At 50.2% G+C, this 20404-nt stretch overlaps 1 protein-coding gene across 3 annotated transcripts in view; it reads left to right on the top strand.

The window, feature by feature from the left end:
• The window catches only part of SH3GLB2 (SH3 domain containing GRB2 like, endophilin B2), a 40106-nt gene that overhangs the window by 16873 nt on the left and 2829 nt on the right, over nucleotides 1-20404 (top strand). The window contains exons 4-9 of one of the 3 annotated variants that reach the window (XM_039506851.1): nucleotides 553-686; nucleotides 1215-1307; nucleotides 7291-7353; nucleotides 13276-13299; nucleotides 16502-16591; nucleotides 17947-18047. In XM_039506851.1, the coding sequence (XP_039362785.1) occupies nucleotides 553-686; nucleotides 1215-1307; nucleotides 7291-7353; nucleotides 13276-13299; nucleotides 16502-16591; nucleotides 17947-18047 (505 nt within the window). The remainder of the gene's footprint in view (nucleotides 1-552; nucleotides 687-1214; nucleotides 1308-7290; nucleotides 7354-13275; nucleotides 13300-16501; nucleotides 16592-17946; nucleotides 18048-20404) is intronic. The other 2 variants (XM_039506852.1, XM_039506853.1) reach the window with 2 other exon arrangements.

The raw sequence follows: 20404 nt of genomic DNA, 5'->3' as shown, positions 1-20404 counted from the left end.
GAGCCATTGTAATTATACCCATAGCTAGCCAGCATTGCCCTGATCAGACCCCAATCAGCTTGTTTTATCTGCTCTGGTGCTTCTTAATTTGATGATGCTCTGTTTTTGTGCATCCATGAAATAGGCCCAGGGCTGTAATAATCTGTCCCATAACACCCTTACTAAAGATTGTGGGCTGCATCACATGCTCCTGGGCAGGTCTGACACTAAAGACTGCAGTGGAGTAAGTGCATCAGCAGGCAGATAACATCAGAGCTGTAGCAAGAGCCAGTGGGTAGAGAGAGGCTTCAAACAAAGGGTGGACTGTTAGCATAGCAGTGACTGAATGTCCTGCCCGCTCCTTGGCTAGGCTGTCAGCAAGCAGTGAGCCATAGCCACCTGGTCTGGGTGCCTGCTAGCACAGCTGATCCACAATGCACACACCTGAACAATGTACTGTGAGAGCATCCTAACCTAAATGTGCTGGGCGACTAGGGTCAGGCCAAGGCCTAGTGTTAACCTGATGCCTGCTGAAGCTAATGCCTCTCCCATCTGGGCTCTGGCAACTTGCAGGGAAGACCCTACTCAAAGTTGGAGAGACCCAAAAGCGCCTTGGGGGAGCCGAACGTGATTTCATGCACTCTGCCTCCATCAACTTCCTGAATCCTCTGCGCAACTTCCTGGAAGGGGACTGGCGAACTATTACTGTGAGTAAGAGGAAGGGGTGAGCTGACTGAGATCCACAGGGGGGGGAGAGAACCAGCGTTCGCCCACCTGTGACTCTCTACATTCATTCTTCTTGCCTCCCAAGAAACTGGGGAGAGGTGAAAACAAGGCCAGAGGAATCCCCCACCCCCTCCAGCTCTCTAACAACCCTGTCAGGGCAGGGGAATAAACTATATAAACTCTGGCGTTCTAATCCCAGTTCGCCCACTGGCTTTCCTCATTTGTTTGGGGAGAGGAATGGGGCTACTTATCTCTCCCTGGCAGGGGTGATAGGACAATAAATTAACCCTTTATAGACAGGCTTGCCAGACCAGAAGCAGCTTTTCACTTTGTAGAAGGTTGGCCCTTTATCCTTAGCCAATGCTCCTGCCAATGGTGCCAGTGCATCTACTGTTACCCCCTTCTCTGCCACCAAACCGATCATCTTGATTCCTAGGTGGCTTCTCTCCCATAGGCAGGAAAGATTTCTAAGCACCTGATTCTTATTTGTCCCCCTTCTCCTTTTCTAGAAAGAAAGGAGGATCCTGGAGAACCGCCGTCTGGATCTGGATGCCTGCAAGGCCAGATTGAAGAAAGCCAAGGCTGCTGAGGCAAAAGCATCGGTAATTTCTCCCATAATTCCTTTCTGCACACCAGGGCTTGGGTCGCATGTGAGAGGGAGTGCCAAATGCTCTCGTGACCCAGATTCAGTCTGTATTGCCTGCATTGCCATCAGTGCTGCATTTAGTAGGGGTATGGGTGACTTCTCCACAAGTGAGGCAAGGGAACAACTCCGCACGGTGTGAGAGGCACTGGCTTACAGTGCCTGTTGTCCGCAGGGGAGACATGCTTGTTCATGGGCACAGCCTTGCTGGGGAGCTTTGGAAGTGGTGCAAGTCTAACCTGGTCCTTGAGAAACCCTGCCTTCTGGTTAGCTGACACAGGTTCCCAGCTGTTCTGAGGGATTGCAGCTAAGCACCCCGGTCTGATCTTGGTGAAGCTTGTGCCAGTCACCAGAGACACTGTCCTGTCTGAAGGCTTGTAAAACTCCAGTCAGAAAATAGGGACTCCAAGCTGAATCTGGGGCTTCTCCCCTAGAAAATCCACTGAAAGGGCTGGGGAGGTGGGGGTTAACTGTACATTTCACTAGGAGCCTGCAGGACTCCTGGAATCTCAGATGAGGGCTCAAAACTAAGAGCAGTGTTCCACCTGAAGGTCTAGCCTGCCCTGGGCTCTGCCAATAAGGAGCGCACAGTCAGAGTCAGAAAAGTGACTCTACTTGAGCCTCTTGATAGCTGCTCCCTTGGCTTCCCAAGTCATGTCTGCATAGCTTGCAGATGAGACTGCTGACAGTCTGTCTTGGCACTGCCAGTCTAGCTGCAAAAAAATGCAAGCTGGCTGCTCCATTCTGGTTTGGGAATTAGCTGGTAAATTTTTTCAGTTCAAGAATCTCTAGTTACAGAAACAAAGGGCAGGGCTTGACAAATGCCAAGTCCAGTCACTGGAGTGGAGGGAGCCTTGTTCTGACTCTCGGACTTGGGAGACAGAACTATGGAAGCAATTGAAGAGAGACTCCAACAATTGTTCCTCTGACCAGATGCCTGTGCCTGCGCCTGCACCTGGGTCATACGATGGCTAAAACCAGTGGTGAGCTGGAGCTGGTTCGCACTGGTTCACAAGAATCAGTTGTTAAAGGGGCTGGCAGGTGGGCAAACTCCAGTCTGTGGGCCACGTGGCCCATGGGACTGTCCTGAGCTCCCAGCTGGGGAGGCTCCCCAGCCCCTCCCCACTCCCCCTTGCAGAGCCCCAGTGCTCTGGGCAGCTCTGCAGCTTTGAGTGGCACAAGGGGGTGGGGCTGCGAGCTCCAGGGGGCTGCGCAGCACCATACGCACTGCCCTGAGCAGCATAAGGGGGCTGGGTTGGGGCTGGGAGGAGGGGTTGGATAAGGGGCAGGGAGCGTCTGGAGGGGGCAGAGGTTCTGGGGGGGAGTGTGGGGGAGTTGATGGGTTGCGAGCCCTCAGGTGGGCAGTCAGTGGCAGGATGTGGGTTGGGGTGGGACAGACAGGCATGTGGGGCTTGTACTCACCATGTAGTTCCCTACCGGGTCTTCGGTGGCACTTCAGCAGTGGGTCCTTCACTTGCTCCTGCTGCCAAAATGCTGCCGAAAACCAGAATTAAGACACCCCCCCCACACACACACGCACCCCTGCTGCCGAAGTGCCACCGAGGACCCAGTAGGGAACCAGTTATTAGGATTTTGGGAGCTCATCACTGGCTAAAACACCAATGCTGTTCACTACTGCTTGGGCTGCTATAGCGCTGTGTTGGGGAAATGCAGCTGTGAAGGTGGGCTCCTCAGAATATCCTGTTCAGCAGGTCTGCAGTAGAGCCAACGTAAAAGTGGACACATGGATATGCCCCCCACGCACAACTTCAAGCCTTCAGTCTTGCAGTGAAGCTCCAAGCTCTACCCAGTGAACTAATCGCCACAGTCAGAACAAGCTGGAATCCTTGTCACCGAGTCTGGCTCTTTCCTGATACAAAATACCAGGACTGGTGTCCTGGCCTGACCCATCCTGCCAGCCATCATGTGGCTAGGTTTCATTTGGCTTCTCCACATGTCCCAGATGACTTATGTCCCAGGGACTCTTCCTTTCCTCTTTCCAGCATTGGTTCCTGTTGTGTGGCTGCCTCTGAGGAGCATAGGTAGCTGTGGTAACATCAAAGGCCTTCAGTCAACAGGTCTGTCCCAGTTCTAACACCTGCAAACACACATGCTCTGTATCCCCCTGGGTAAGGTGGTTTTGAACACAGCCTCAGGAGAAGCCAGCTCCCCCTTGCTCTGCAGATTGTCTAGTGGAGTCTGTGGTTCCACCCAATATGGAATAGCTGAGGTTGCATGAAAACTTGCCTTCCATATCCCCACTTCCATTTAAGGTGACTCTTGTTCTCCCCAGATATATAACTTTCAGAAACACCAATTTCCCCATGTGTAGACATGCATGGGGTGGGATGGGGGCATGATCTTGGTTTCAAGGAGGTAAATGGTGAATACTGGTCTGGGTCCAAGTTCAGATAGGAGTGTGGTGGAAAGTCTGTGCCACTTCCCCATCCTCCTACACACACCCCATCCAGCTGATGATGCCCCTTGCTGTCCTGGAAATGGTACATGATTACTACAGTCAGAAAATGTTAACCCCTTCTCTGTTCCTGCCTCGCTCTCTTGGAGCAGAGTTAGACCTTCCTTCCTCTCCTCTTCAGTTGCGTAGGCAGCACAAGTTCTGGACAATGACTCAGTAGCTCAGTGCCCTAAAAGGCTTTGTCCAGGGCTCTGCTGGTGTGTAGCAGTAATCCAACCTCTGGTAGGGGTACTTTTGGTCAGGCATCTGGCCCTTAAGTGCTACAGCTACAACAAACCATGTGATGGGAGATCATAAACCTTGTTGCTGAGGGTACTTGGGAATCAAGCTCAATACCCCAACAACCCTAGAAATGCAGATGCCTATGCATAACCTTGCTTCCTGGAAACATAACTAGTCCATCTAATGTAGATGAGCAATCCTGACCCAGATGACCACCTTGGATACCAGCATAGTTAAGAATCCTCTTATCCAGTCCAGTTTGAATCCAGGTAATCAGTCTCCATAGAGCTATGGGGAGGGTTCTGTGCTTTCTTATTGTGGCTGTCACTATTGTGTGCAAGGCCCTTGTAGCAGGTGGGCAGAAAGTGCCAACATGGGACATGTCGGCTCTGGATTCTAGTCAGGTTTTAAATGTATGTTAACTAGCAATTGGTTCTAGTACAGTCATGTTGGTTAACGTGTTTAAAACCTGACCTGAAGTCTGCAGTTGGAAACAACCCCCTCCATTAGTGTCCTACCTTTCCTGGGTAACTCCTCTCCGTCCCAACTTTGTGCTCATGTCCCCATCTGGATAGCGCAGATCTTGTGCCTTTCCACTCCTTGTTCTCTTTGGCTTTTGTTTCTCTTGGGGCTGAACCTCTGAGGCTGGTATCCCCAAATCAGTGAGCTGCTGTTCTGTCTCATGGGTTGGCTTGTGTTCCCTCTAACCTTCATGGGGTTCTTGCTTTGTCTTTGATGGTGATGGTGTTTTTGTTCACTAACCTTTTTTGTTTTGTTTTTCTGTAACTTTGCTCAGTGTGAGGGAGATGTGAGTATTGACTGTGTTAATAGTGCTGTGACTTCTTTCCTTAGTGCCTCTCATTGTCCCTCTCCCATTTAAAAAATGTCAGGCAGCAACCCCAGAGCACATTCCACATGCAGTCTGGGCTTGTGGCTGCCTGACACAAGGGTGCCCAAAAAACAATGGAAACCTCCTGGTTGCCTGCAGCCCCTCTCCAGGAGTGTGCAATCAATTTCCATTAAAGCCTCTTGCAAGCAGTGCTCAAAGGAGGCTGGATCCCATGTACAAACATGACTGACTCTTACCTCTGGCTCCATGTTGGGTGTGGGGTTGGAGAACAAGTCTCTCTCCTTGAGGGGCGGGGGGGGGGGGGGGGAAAGGATGTGAAAGTTAGACAATGATGGGCGGTGGCTGAACTTGGTCTGCAGTGCTGTACTGTCCCTTCTTAAGCTCCAGGGCTCTGCCCTCTTTTTTTTCTTCCCCTCCCACACAACATTGGGATTTGGGGGTGGGGAGAGGAGGTGTATTCATCCAGTCTTCATGTTCCCTTTTGATCACTGCTTGCAAATGAAACATGCCAGTGTGCAGAGGGGTGATAGCTGCTTGCCTCCTCCATACCATGTGCTACAAGACCAATTCTGGGAGTCCAAGGAAGCCATCCTGAAGACAAAGGGATGGCCATGGATGGGGAGAGCTTTTCAACTTAACTTCTTTACCCAGAAAACTGAGGCATAGGAAACTTGGTCTTCTGGAGAGCTCCTCCTACCTTCCATATCTCTACAGTGGGAGCATGGATTTGGTCAGCTGGGCCCTACTCAGGAACACCTCATCAGCTAATGCATTTCTTTTGTTTTTAACTTCTCCCCCCTCCCCCTTCAGCTTAGGTTATTCTCCTCTCATGCTCATAAAACCCATGAGGTAAAGTCTTTTATTGATGAGAGGCTGGCTGCATCCTCTTGTGTATGGAATTGGGCCTGTGCATCTGCTCAGTGGCACTGCAAATTGGGCCAATTTGTTTAAGTCGAGCTGGGTGTGCTGTAAAAAGATTAGCCTGGGTGGGATGTACTCGGCCTAGAGGATTATAGAGATCTGGCTGGGGTTAGAAATGCTGGATCATATGACTGTCGCACACCAGCTCGCTGCATGATCAAAACTTGCTGGGCCGTATTCTGATCTGTTATGCTTGTGCAAATCAGAAATTGAGGGGCTTACATTAGAGTAACTGGCATCAAACTCAATCCATTCGAGCCAACTGCCCTTGTTAAACTGAAGGCCATAGCATAATCTTGGATATGTTGTGCCTTCCACCCCAATCCAAACTACATCTGCTATGATGCTGAAGTGGCTGACAAGAACATGGTATCTATGGCATGGGATGGGATGAATCTCACTTCACCCCATCATAAAATGGTCTTCTCTTAGCCATGTTCCACATTCCTGTAAGGGAAGAATCTGCAGTTTACCCTTCCTATCCTACTGCCTCAGTAGCAGGGGTCCAGCTATGGCCAAAGATGGCTTGGTTATTCTCCTCCCCAACTTCCATGAAATACAGGTAGAGAGTGCAAAAGCTACTGAATAGAGTCCTCTGCCAGCAAGGCGATGGTCCAGATATGCTCCTGTGCACAATGAAGGTGGGATTCTTAAGAGATTTTGATGAGGTGGTGGGTGGGGGGAAGACTTGTATCACCTTCCTTTCCACTAAAAGCATGGGTCTCAAGGTGCCAGTACCAGAGATGAGAGGTTTGGTCCCTCTGGCAGAAAGAGACCCTGGAGGGATTGGAGCTGGTAGATGAGGCCATGTCTCCACATGGTGTGTGCTAACAGCATCTTAGAGTAAGTGCCCTTCCTCATGAACATAATGCAGGATGCTAGGGCAGACTCTGCCCAGTTATGAGTTTCCTCATACCCCCATAATGTGGCTGAATTAGCTGCATATTTATCCTTTGTAACCTATGAGATCCATAGGTTGCAGGTGAAACCTCAGAGTCAGTACAAGAGATGCTAAGGCCCTGTCTGCACTGGGCTTGGAAATGTGTTTTGAGTCTTCACTCTGGGTCCAGCTAAAACAGATTAAAATCTTCCCACATTAGTCAGCCAGACCAGGAACAAATGGCCTTCGTGTCTAGGGCTAGGCTCAAACCACTTCAGAATGTTTCACTCGGACTCTGGTTTGGCTTGTTGGTGTAAATGGATCTGAATTGCTCACCTAGCTGACAGATGAGCCTAGTGTACGCAAGGCCCTCAGTTCACCTGGAAGTTTCATGATCTGTTCCTTGCAGCACACCATACTTATCAGGCTACCTCACCCGCCCCCAGCCCTCTAGGAGACCTCAAGTGTGTCTGCCACTATTCTAGGAGCTAATGTTGGGCACTGCCAGCCCTTTTCGCCATTCATTGGGAGGACCGACTTCCATTGACTCTTCTGCATGACTTGTACATGAAACTCTATTCCCCCCTCCCTAGGCTGTGCCTGACTTTCAGGAGACTAGACCTCGTAATTACATTCTCTCCGCCAGCGCATCAGCGGTAAGATCACCATCTTCTAGACATCTACGTTCTAACCTCTGTCTCAACCTGATTTCAACTCAGACCCAGCATTATGCTGTTTTCAACATTTTAATGTGAAATGGGCTGCCCAGGATTCCTTCCTTCCTACCTGACTGTTGCCCTTAGTGGTGGGAGCAGAGATGTGCTGCAGATAAACCTTGATGGCGAAGGCAGAGAGTTGTGGGTGGAGATGGTGTCAGCGATTGGCAGCTGAGTATTTACTGGTCCTCTGTCCTTTCCCAACCCAAACCAGGAATCCTCTGCCAGTGTTTTGGTTGCTCTTGCAGGAACTGGAGAGCGGGAGGGAGGAATATAGTCCTTTGTGAGCTGGCTTCCTCCATCCATGTGGGGCTAATGCAGGGTTGCTGCCCTGGTGGAGTAGTGTATGTGGCTCCCTGACCAGAGCAGGACTGCTACCAGCATACTGAAGTTCAGGAGGCTTCTAGTTTAAATTGCTCAAGCAAAGGGTAATCATACAATCCCACACCTAATGCTTGTTTGCTACCTGTGGCATGAGCGATGTCAGGCCAACAGTACAAGGCCTTTGTCTTTGTTAGAAGTGAAAGAGAGATGGCCTCAAAACTCACCTACTGATTTGGTTTCCCCCGCATCAGGAGTCCCTGGCTGGTGGGAGATCTTAGTGGCTAGATGACAACATTGAGTTGTGCTGGGGGTGGATGAGTTGCCCACTGCCTCTCTAGCATGTTGCGTCAAGTGTGGCTGAACCATCAGTGTCCAGCGCTTTGCTCGAGGCTCCCCATTGCACGATATCCAATCTCTTGTTAAAATGTTGAAAACTTGGTGGGTGACTCGCTTTCTGAACCACTTGTGAAACAACACTGATGCTCCTGTCAGGCTGTGTGACCTGGGACTGGGAGGCTGGAAGATGAGTTGTCGGCACCAAATGGGGAAGCCCAATGCATAAGCAAATGACAGCCACATGGGAGTGATTTTTAGCTGCAGTTAATTCAGCATATCTAATATGCAACACCCAAACTGGGGAGAAGTGCCTGTACTGGAACATCAGTGTTGGTTCCACAGGGAATGTGCCCTGACCCTTTTAGATCATGATGCTGGTGCAACATTGTTTTAAACAGGCCAAATTATTCAGTAACTCTTCCTAAAAACCTGGAGGACACTGAGCGAGCAATTGCTGCAGATCTCTCCTGTCTCCTCTAGAGTGGCACTTCCAATCCAAGGGAACCAGAGCTGTGACTGGTGAGGGGTGTGAGACTTTAATGGCAATGGAGGTATTGCGATAACTAGTTTGGGTACTGGAGAGCAGAGGGGGAAAACAGGACTAGCTCCTTACTAGCATTTGGGCATCTAAGACCAAAATACTGGAGCATGCCCTGCATTTCTGCAGACCAGAGACTTGAGAAGCCAAGACTCTGGATAGCTTGTGACTTCCAGTGTCTTACGGATTTCCATGTCTTGCAGCCACAGACTAGAAGACTAACTGCAGACTGGGCTTGCAATACCTAATCATGGCATTGGCCCATAGAGTTCTTCCCCACCTCAAAGCTCAGGTCAGACTCCTCTCTGCTGTAACTCCATTGACTTACCCACAACATGCTCAGCACTGCACAGAACTAGCTCTGCAATGAGCAGCTCAATCCCTTTTAAAGGCCAACTCTGAGACTGTAGGGTGCCCTGGGAATTGAGGAAGGAATAGGAGGCTTGGTGGCAAACTCTGTACTATGTCAAATCCAAACTCCTCCTCCTACAGGATTTTTCTTTGGGATTGCCCATTAATAGTGGAATTGCACAAGGGCCTTGCCCATAACCACTCTTAGCCCAGTGAATGAGTTGATTGGCAAGTGTCTATTCCATGAAGTGCTTGTAGCAGTGATAGGGCTCTGGCTGCTTGTTCTGTGTTCTCAAGTGCTTGTGGCACTTTCTTCTGCAACTAGTAGCCTCAGTTGGCAGCAACAAGAAGGTGGATGGAGAGGAAGTGCCACCTTGGCATCTCCTTGCACTGAGCAGGGATACTGGTGGTACCTCTAGGAAGGCTTAGTCCACCCTGGCTAGCTGGAGAAATGCTAATTGAGCTTCCCTGCCCAGTGCAGACAGGGCCACCTTAGTAACTGGAGGTTTCTCTTGCCAGCTTGGAATCCCAGCATCCATCTCAAAGGGCCTGGCATCCCAGTGGGGAAGGAACTCTTCACGCTGTCACTCTGCTTCTCTTCTAGGCTGAACTCCCATGTGCCTCTGCTGTTTGTGACCTGATGTTAACCCTTTCACTCCTGCAGTTGTAGCTGCTAATCTTGCTTTTTGTTTCTCCCTCCTCCTCTCTGGAGGGAGGGATTGTTGGCTCCAGAAGGTAACAGGCTTGGTTTTTGTGCGTGAGCAAATGGGTCAGCATGTTCCCCGCTTCTCATGACTCTAAACTGCAGACACTCTGGGCAAGCCAGGTGCAACTTGGACAGAGCTGGACTTGTACTTCAAAAGTCTGTGTCTCTATTTGTGGGAGAGAAGAGGCATACAATGGTCCTGGATGACCTCATCCTATCTGATCCTCGGGGGGGGGGGGGGAGGATGTGGCTAGGGAAAATTCTTAACTTTTAGGCTACCCTGCCCCTAGTCTCTCAGCTGTGTCCTGAGCTGAAGTGTAGGAGCTAAGGAGCAACCCTCCTCCCTTGCTCTGTCTGACTGCAGAATAATCTGCACTCAGATGGATCAGGTCTCCCTTCTTAGAGGATGTTGGTTTGGCCACTCTCTCCATGCTCTGTACTCCTAGGACAGGCTCCGAGGAAAACCTATTGCATAGCCCAAAGGAGGCTTCCTCAGGCTCCAGCTAGGCTTCTGAGAACATCAGTTGGAGTTTTCTGCTGAAACAGCTGAGCTGTCCCGCTTTGTGTGGGAGGGAGTAGGGAGGCAAGGTAGCACTGCATTCAGCCTTTCCCAGTCTCCTCAGCCCTGTGCCACTCATTGCCCATGATGGTGCTGGGGGGATCTAGTGCCTAGCTGAGGTGTTTTAATGCATGACTGCCTACAGCCACATGGCCAGCCAGCCTCACACCTGCTTGGAGCTGTCTTATGCTCCAGAGAAGTGCAGGGTACTAACTGGATAACTTCCCAAGTGCAGCCAGTTGGGCTCCCGAAAGCCTTGAGCAAATGGCAGATTCTATCTGGTAAAGGGCAGTGGTACACTTTGATAGTGTATGTTGGGTGAGAAGGTCTGACCTCTTCTACTAAGAGCAGCATGAATCTGAGAGATTTATCACTGCCTCTACTGAGCAAGTAGCTGTTTCTAGCTGGACAGACCTTGGAGGAGAATGAGCATATTAACCCATGAATGCCTGCTTAGAATAACACTTCCACGGTGTTAAAGAGGTGGAGATCCCACTACCTAATGGTGCTTGTGGAAACATCATGAGGCAGAAGATGTGCATGTGTGCTCCACAAGCCTAAACAAATGTCCTAGGCTCTGTACTGATGTATATGTGCTAGAGGTGGGATTTCAATCTACTGCCTTTTGATAGAAGCCTTTTGAAGAGCATTTACTCACTTCGCGTGTTGCTTTGTCTGTAGGAAGTCCATGCATGGACTCTTGCCCAGCCCCCATTGTCTTCTATGGCTGCTGGGGTTGGGATGAGAGCATATGGCTTATTGGGATTGATTGTTTTTTCCAAGTGTGGGGTGTTGAGGTCTCTGGACCCAGCTTAGTAGCTGAGTGTACAAAGGTTACAAAGACAATATTAGACAAGTAGCAAGAGTCTCCAGTGCAGTCCTGAGGGAAGCTCTCTAGGGCTGGTTTAGGCAGCACAAAGCTGGATTAAAGATGAACACTGGTGACAAGTGCACTAAATACATAGCTAGACAGGGTTAGAAGGGAGGGAGAGCCCAATACTTAAAGCAATGGACAAACCTGTGTGCTGAGACTTGAGTGCTAGAACAGGGCACTGGAGCCCTATGGAGCTGTCAGATTTCTGGAGTCTCACTGTCCACAAACAGCTCTGGCTTTCAATGCAGGGTATTGTGGTGAGATGGCTTGTGTGTGTGTACCACTGCCTTCTGCTGGATAGATTCAAAACTCTCTTTTTATCATAAGCCCTCTACTGGTGGAGATGCCACTCTAGCCCTAGCCCAAGCCCTCTTGTAAAAGGGCCTTCGCTCCTGCATCAGGAGGATATGGGACTTTCTGGCCAGGAAATGCTAAGTGGTGACATCATGCAGTGTAGCTACAAAAGTAACTTACAAATTCCTCTACATCAAGCTAACACTATGGGTGGTCAAGCTTAAGTCAGTGTCAGGAGGAGCGTGCTGCATCCTAACGGGGCCAGCTGCTGCCTCGTGGCCAGAGGTCACTCTGCAGTGCCTGGCTGCCAATTTCTCCCCTCATTAGGGTTCCTGAACTCAGTCCATGGGTAACTACAACATTCCCCTCCTGGGGTCCCATTTTTGAGTCCTTTCACACTGGTCTTCCATGCCCCAGTTCAGTCACTCTTCTGGGTAGGGAGTCCACAGAGATGAGTCCCTGTTCAGTATCTCAGGCTTTACCAGGCTGGGGTCAGCCCCCTGGCTTCTAGGCCCCTAAACCCTTCTCCCAGTTTGCTGCTGTTCTTGTCTCAGCTCCTTTGGTATCTTCCCCCCTACCCCCGTTAGTCAATAGTAATTATGTGTGTGGCTGTGCTGGAGGGGAAACTCCTGACCATGGGAAAGACAAGGCCAAGGACCCTCTGGGGTGGATCAATATGTTTTTCTGCCTGTTCTCTTCCCTCTCCTGTTGCTGTGGTTTTTTGTTTGTTTGTGTTGACTGTTATGTTTCATACCTCTAAGCCAGATCCCAGAGAGCAGCTGACTGTGCCGCCCTACCCCAGAAGTTAGTGGGGAGGATGGGAGATGATTCCTTCTAGGAGCAGATGAGCCTTTTCCTCTGACAGAGGCAGAGCTGCAAGCTCCAGCAGGCCTGGGAAGGGGAGCTGGGGTTCAGTGCCTTCTTCCTCCTATGAAGGACAAGCTTGGCTACAAACACCCATATCTGCCCCCACCCCATGGGATGCTTTGAACTAGCCGGAGCCTCAGAGCAGCCTGGATTCCATGTAGCTTTTCCTGTTCTCCAGAGCTATAGATCAGTGGGTGAGGGACTCCTTTAACCCCTCACAACCACTCACTTGGCTGCACATGCCCCCCCCCTCGCCCAGGCCACGGTGAACTGTCTGCACTAGCCCTGTCTTATTGCAGACCTTGCTCAGTTTTACACCCGTGCCCCCCCACCAGCATGCTGGAAGAGGCTGTCCTTCAACTCCGGCCCACCTTAGCTTGAAGGGTGCAGATCATTGCATTGTTGAGCTATTCTGACCTTGCTGTTTAGAGATCTTCACTCTATCCATCCCTCCACTTCTGCCCATCCCAGCTCTTGCATTTTGTTCTGGCCAGGGCTTATTTCATACTTGTAGAAGCCCACTCCCTGCTTAGGAGCCCTATCATGCTAGGTGCTGTACCCTCAACAACTAAGAGGATTCCTCCCTCAGGGTCACACTGAGGGCTTGGCTACATGAGGAGTCATTCTGGAATAGCTATTCTTAAACTGTTCTGGTTTAACATTGTCTGAGATTCTCTGCAATAAGAGCATCCACACAACAAATTAATCCAGAATAAGGTGGGGTATGAATTCAAAACACCTTGAGTCCTGACAATCCTCCATGTGTAGACATCTCCTGAGTTTGAGGATATGGGTGCAGGGAGGTAGGGAGGAGTGCAAAACAGGCTCCTTGAGGAAGAAAGTGTCCTGTCTGGGGCAGAAGGCTGCCTGCTGCTGCTGGGTGAAGGGCTGGCTTGTTCCTGGAGTTAGCCTGCTGCATCTGTGGAGTATCCCCACCAATTGCTGTTATTGCCGAGTGCCTCTTGAAGTCTCCAACACTGATCTCCTTTCCTGTTGCTCTGTGGCCCCACCAGCTCTGGAGCGACGAGGTGGAAAAAGTAAGTACGCAGGTGAAAAGGTGCTGGAAATGTTAATGAGCGGGATGGGAGGCAGAACATGCATACTGCAGACTTCTTCCTCCAAATGTGGAGCAGGTGCTTGGTCAGCAGAGATGTTAGCTCTGTCCTCTGGTGCATCCCACTGGGGTTAAGGAGTGAGGTGATGAACAAGAGAACTGTAACTAGCAACTCTAATGCTAGTAGGACTGGCAAGGAAGCAATTTGACCACATCTGCATATCTCCAGGACCTGCCCGTTTGTCTTGCCTAATAAGGAAGGCCTCAGCAGCTGAAAAAATTAGGCTCCCTGTGTATAATACAAGGATATCTTAGGAGCTCCCTGTGCTGCAATGCTAGCAGCAGAGCCAATGCACTGTAATGGTACTTTCAGCTCCTTTCTTGCAGCACAAACACCTCCCACATTAATATACATGCACCATTGAGAGCTGTCTCTTCTATTTGTTCTGGAGGAATTGGGTCTGATTAGGAGCGGAGTCTAGACCAAAGTCACCCAGGGGAAGGAATTCTCACTAACAGCCTAGGTGGTCCTTACAAGAGATTGTGTAGTGCAGAAAAGTCAGAAGGGAAATGCTCTCTGGCTCAGAGTAAAGGTGGTTCTGTGTAGGAGACATATCTCCATGTCGCCCATCCCCCTCAAGCCTGGACAACAAACCAAAGCTGCTCCTTTGGAGTATTAGCAGCTATAAAAAGGCAGAGATGTGGCAGGAATGTGACTGCACATAATTGGGTATTGACCTTCTGTATAGGACCTCAGACTAGTCGGGTGCTGAACAGAGATTAGATACCTGCCTAGCACATCAGAATGGCGATAACCATTCTCAAAAGTGGTGATACTTCATCTCTTGGCAATCCAGGGTGCTCTTGTATATCTCTGCATCTTTAACCTGATCCCTGGAGAATGTGTCTAGATCCCCAAATTGCCATGGAGCCTGGCCTGCCATGATCATGTCCTCTAGAGAGCAGACTGAATGAGCTGGTTAGGGCTGAAATGCATTGGTGGAATTGTGCAGGAGGAAGTGTTAGTTCCTTTACATCACACCTGGTACCAATCAGGGCCACTGGCCTCTTCCATTAGATGCATGTAACTCCTCATGTTTAGCACCAAAACATGAACTAGCTACTTTCCCCTGACTTAATGCTCCTCAGATATCTAGGCAAACATGTTGGGAGCCAGTTCAGGATGTTCCCAAGACATCCCCGGGTCTTGGATGGGACAAGACGTGGTGTCCTGCCCCTTCAAGCCCCAGTTGCTCGCAGCGATCGCTGGGTGTGCAAGAGCAAACAATGTGGCTTGTGTGGCATGATGCTTCACCTCTGCCTGCCAGTGAAATCGCTGACTCTGCCCAATGGGAATGGATCCAGGGTTGCCCACCAGAACGCTCAGCTGTCTGTAGCCAACTATTTCCCAAAGGTCTCACTGCTGATGCTCCCTGAAATCTTTTTTCCCCTAAATCTTTCAGAGGATGAGAGAAACTGTTCAATTGGGTTGGCTTAAAATAGAGACCAATATTCAAAGGGGGTTTGTTGGAGTACTCTTACCCTAGCACAGTGTGGATAACATTGGAACCAAGGCAATGGGCCACAGCAATCTCTTGCTTTAAAATCAAGCTTGATTTGCATGTATAAACACTCCACTTCTTTTGGAGGTGGTGACCCATCCTAGGAAATACTGAGTTCCAGCCTCAAGCTATTAAAAAAAAAAAAAAAACCAAACACCAAAACAAACAAAAAAACCCCTACTAAGGGCTTGACTATGTAGGGAAACTGACCAGAATAACTGTTCTGCAATATCTCCCTGTGTGGACACTTAGTCCAGGTGCCCAAAAAAGTGTCAGCAGGGAGCTATTCTGGTCAATTTCCCCATGTCAACAAGCCCTAAGATGAAACTGGCCATGGCCCAGGGAGCACTGAGGTTCACACACAAGACTTCCTGCATGAGAATACACACGTTCTTTGCTAGCGTGCACCACTTACCCTGATAGGAGATATGTGTCTCTTCCCCTGCCCCAAAACAAATCCTCCCACTGCTCTAATTGCACCGAATGTTACTTTGGAAATATGTTTGGGCATCGTTCCCACATTGCAAACCACCCATTAATTTGTAAGCGTGCTGTCTGCAAGGCCAATTATGGCTCTGATTTTGCATATTAATTACTCTGCCTGGCAGGGCTTTGGCCTTTACATTCAAAGCCCTCATCTAGTTCTACAATCTCTCCTGCCACATGGGCAGCAACGCTGGCAAGTGGGGTGTTTCCTCCCAGGGCCTCTACTGCAGAGTCGTCTTGTAGCTGATGTTCTTGGGCCTGATTTTGTGCTAACATGAGCTCAGAGCAGTTCCCTGGAAGCCTCTGGAGTCTGACTAGTGTTCAATTCTTAGTTACCCGTTGAGAAACACCCTACAATTGCCCAAGAACTGCCAGGGAAAAGTAAGATACTCCTCCCAGCTGGGCTGCAGAAACCCCTCCATCTCTGTGGTTCTCTAGGCGGGGAGGGGGCAGAAGGAGCAGAGCTGTGAGATTCTCTTGGCAGCAGCATCCCCTGCAACTCCCAGGGGAATGCTGAACTGCCAGGTGCCCTTCCACACTGACTCTCTCCATGGAGAGGCATTGGCTGTCCAATTCCAGGTGGAGCCCTCCTACCCATAGACAGTGTGTTGGGGGCTGGGATCTGCTTCAAGATCCATAAGGCCTGCCCATGCTCTGACTTCAGTGGGGGGGGAGGGTTATACCACCGGCTCTTTTCCATCATGGATTAGTCTCCAGGTTGCCGCTGTCCTGGGGAAGGCCTGGTCTAGGAGGCGATGGGCTATAAATAGGCATTGCAGACTCTGCCGCAGACATGGAGGCTTAGGACCTAGCTTTCAAGAGTGGCCACGGACTCTTGGCAGCCCAGTCCCACCACTGCCACAGGCCAGGTGCTCAGAGTTCTGAGCGCACACAGCTCCCAGGGAGTCTAGGGGTGCTCTGCACCTCTGCATGGCAGGATCAATGCATCTGATGCTGGGCTCCACAAATGGAGGCATTCAGTCAGTAGCCACCTCTGTAAATGTGTCCCTACTTCTCTCCTGGTGGCAGGAGGGGTCTATAGCTGGTCTCCAGCTTGTTCCAGGAGAGAAAGGAAGCTGGACCCAGCCTTCCCCTCTGCAGCCCAGGAAACGCATCATGCTCCCTTTTGTCTTGCAGGCAGAACATGAGCTCCGGGTGGCTCAGACTGAGTTTGATCGGCAGGCGGAATTGACACGCCTCCTGCTGGAGGGGATCAGCAGCACACATGTGAGTTCCCAAGGGGCAAGTGGTCTGAGACTAATGACTTCTAGTGTCCTAGAACAGAGGTGGGCAAACTTTTTGGTGTGAGGGCCACATCTGGGTATAGAAATTATATAGCAAGCCATAAATGCTCACAATTAGTGGTTGGGGTGTGGGAGGGGGTAGGGCTCCAGCTGTGAGTGTGGTCTTTGGGCTGGGGCCAGAAATGAGTTCAGGGTGCAGGAGGTTGGGGTGCGGGGGGGGTGAGGGCTCTGTGGTGGGGCTGGGGATGAGGGGTTGGGGGTGCAGGAGGGCGCTCTGGGCAGGAGGTTGGGGTGCAGGGGGGTGAGGGGCTGGGGGTGCAGGAGGGCACTCTGGGCTGGGACCGAGGGTTTCGGAAGGTGGGAGGAGAATCAGGGCTGGGGCTGGGGTTGGGGCATGGGAAGCGGTTGGGATGCAGGGTCTAGGTGGCACTTAATTCAAGCAGCTCCGAGAAGCAGTGGCCTGTCCTCCCTCTGGCTCCTACACAGCCAGGCAGCTCTGCATGCTGCCCTGTCTGCAGGCACTGCCCCCGCAGCTCTCATTGGTCACAGTTCCTGGCCAATGGGAGCTGCGGGTGTGGTGCTTGGGGTGGGGGCAGCATACTTAGCCCCCTGGCTGCCCCTACACATAGGAGCTGGAGGGGGGGACATGCCGCTGCTTCTGGGAGCAGTGTGGAGTGTGGCAAACCCTGACCCTGCTCCCTGGTAGGAGCTCGAGGGCTGGATGCAGCCCCTGGGCCATAGTTTGCCAACCCCTGTTCTAGAAGGATACGGGATGATGATGAGCCTGTCTCTGTAGAGGGATGGGAGGAAGACACAAAATGTAATGCCCAAGTTCATGGGGTTATGGGGTAAACTGAGGCCTTAGTGCAAACCTAGACTGCTCAAGGCAGGGGCATAATGAGCCATGTACATTGTGCTATAGAAATAACAAAATCCTACCAGGCGCATACAGCTCTGCAGGTGTCAATGCACTTTGCCAAGATGGAGAAGCCTGGCTCTTCCTGTTATCTAGAGTGAGTAATGTGAGCTGTGGGGACTAGCCAGCTGGGCTCCTAACCCTGTGCTCAGTCGTCTAGAACACAAGGCACAAGCTCCAGTCAGAGACCCCATCCACTTGTTCTACAGAGTCCCCAAACTCCTAGATGGAAGCCTCTGGTACAAAAACGCCTCTTGATCAAATCTTAAATACCATCTTGCACCTCTCTGCCCATGCATATCTCTGCTGCCACTTCCCTATACTGGAAGTGTGTGTGTCTGTAGGGAGGGGTTCCTCTGTGCCGCTGCACCTTAGCTCTAGGTCACAAACAGACCAGCTGACAATCTGTCTTCTCCCTTCAGGTGAATCACCTTCGCTGTCTCCACGAGTTTGTAGAATCTCAGGCTACCTACTACGCTCAGGGCTACCAGTACATGCTGGACCTGCAGAAGCAGCTGGGCAGGTATGGGATGGGGCCTCCTTGCCTTTGAGGCATCATTTCCTGGTCTCTCAGCATTCTCCACCTCTGCACCCACCGACACAAACCTGAGGTTAGGTTTAAGAATCAGGCCCTTAAAGCTTTTTCTGGGAGAGCTCCTCTGAGCAACCTTTGTAATGGGGACCATGATCATGCTGCCTAGGCCCAAAGGGATTGGGGTGGTTTTATTAAGTGTTTAATTTCAGGGTTCACCTTTCTAAATGGATCTGTAAGACTTGGAGCCAGGTTGGATTAACAGCTCTTTGCACAACTTCTGAACCCATGCGATGAGCTTCCATGTCCTGCATGCACTGTCAGAGCAACTGCTGGAGAGCTGGCTGTGGGGTGGGGGTAAAGGGTATTTCTTGGCTAATTGCCAGTGCAGTCTGACTTGACCAGGTAGGTCTGTAGCTGCATAATGACTGCTATTTGCTTTCCTTTCCATGCCTGCAGCTCCAAAGGAGAAATGTAAGTAAGATGCCCTAGATCAGGGGTAGGCAACCTATGGCATGCGTGCTGAAGGCGGCACACGAGCTGATTTTCAGTGGCACTCATTGCCTGGGTCCTGGCCACCAGTCCGGGGGGCTCTGCATCTTAATTTAATTTTTAAATTAAGCTTCTTGAACATTTTAAAAACCTTATTTACTTTACATACAATAGTTTAGTGTTATATTATAGACTTGTAGAAAGAGACCTTCTAAAAACGTTAATGTATTATGGGCACGCGGAACCTTAAATTAGAGTGAATAAATGAACTCGGCACACCACTTCTGAAAGGTTGCTGACCCCTACCCTAGTTGATAAGATCAGGAAAGCTCTTCATCTTCTCTGGTCACATTGATCATGTATTAACTGGGGTGGGCTGGAATAGCTGTTAATCCACACAGGCCCCAAGGAGCATCTGACTGAATTGGTGCTGAACATGACTCGGTCTGGTACCGAGCATGAATGGAAGAGCTACTGTACTGGGTCATACCATGGTCTGTCTTGCCCAGTATCTTGTCTCTGACAGTGGCCAATCCCAGAGCTTCAGAAGGCGTGTACAGAACAGGGCAATTATGAAATGACCCTTTCCTGACTTCTGGTAGTCAGAGGGTTAGGGCTGTAGTGGAGCCTTTGGTGAGGGGTCTTGCCAAAGGCTTTCTGGAGGTCCAAGTACGCTGTATTGATTGGATCACCCGTATCCCTGGGCTTGTTGACTCCCTCAAAGAATTCTGATAGATTTGTAAAGAAGTCATGCCTCCCCAAAGCTGTGACTCTTCCCTGACTAATCATGTTTCTGGGTCTGATCATTCTGCCAAATTGCTTGGTACTGAAGTTAAGCTCAGGAGCCTGCAATTGCCAGGATCTCCTCTGGAGCCCTTCTTTTTTTTTTAAAAAAAAAAAAGGTTGCATTAGTTACCTTCCAGTCATTTGGTACAGAGGCTGATTTCAGTGATAGGTTGCTTACTACAGTTCTGCAATTTCATGTTTGAGTTCCTTGAGAACTCCTGGGTGAATACCAACTGTCTGGTCCTGGTGACTTATTACTGTTTTTAATTAATCAGTTCTAAAACCTCTTCTATTGACATCAATTTGGGACAGTACTTCTGATTCGTTACTGACATCAGAGCTATTCTTTTGGGGCATCTCTCCCACCCCCTCTGCAATGAGGATCGATGCAGAGAATTCATTTGGCTTCTCTGCAATGTCCTTCTCTTCCTTGAGTGCTCCTTTAACACTTTAATGGCACATTACACATGACCAGCCATGGGTGCAGTTTATCTTTAATGGGTGTGTGGGATCCACAACCTTATTAAACTAACCCACTATTGATTATCTAGTACAGTAGAGCCTAGAGCCCCAGCTAAGATTTGGGGGTAGGGGGCACTGTGCTGGTGCTGCCTGCACACAAGAGACTACAATCTAGATGGACGAAAAGTGGAAAACCAATGAGCCTAGAGATGAAGTAACTTGGCCAAGGTTGTACCGTAAGCCACTGGTGGAGCCCAGAACTCCTCTGAGAGCTGGTCCAGTGCTCTAGCTGCTTGGCCACACTGCCTCGCTTTACCCTTTCAGCACAAGAAATCAAGACTCAAATCTGTCTTGAGTTAAAACTTATTGTGGCATTCTATCAGTCTGTCTCCAATCTACAGCACAGCTGGGGGTGGCTTCAGCTGAGCCTCCTAAGGGAGGATGAGCAGTGCTGCTGCTGAGGATTCAGGTGCATTGGCAGCGCTGTAGAGCAGCACTGCAGTGGGGACTGGAGAACCATCTGTTATGCTCTTGTAAACATTAACACTGCGCTCCGAAGTGTGACTCAGTGACAAAACCATCCTCATAGGCTACACAAGCACATTTTG

Source organism: Mauremys reevesii, linkage group 19, assembly GCF_016161935.1.
Source record: "Mauremys reevesii isolate NIE-2019 linkage group 19, ASM1616193v1, whole genome shotgun sequence".
Classification (NCBI taxonomy): Eukaryota; Metazoa; Chordata; order Testudines; family Geoemydidae; genus Mauremys; species Mauremys reevesii.
Note: the sequence above shows the minus strand (reverse complement) of the source record. Positions and strands in the feature narration are given on the sequence as shown.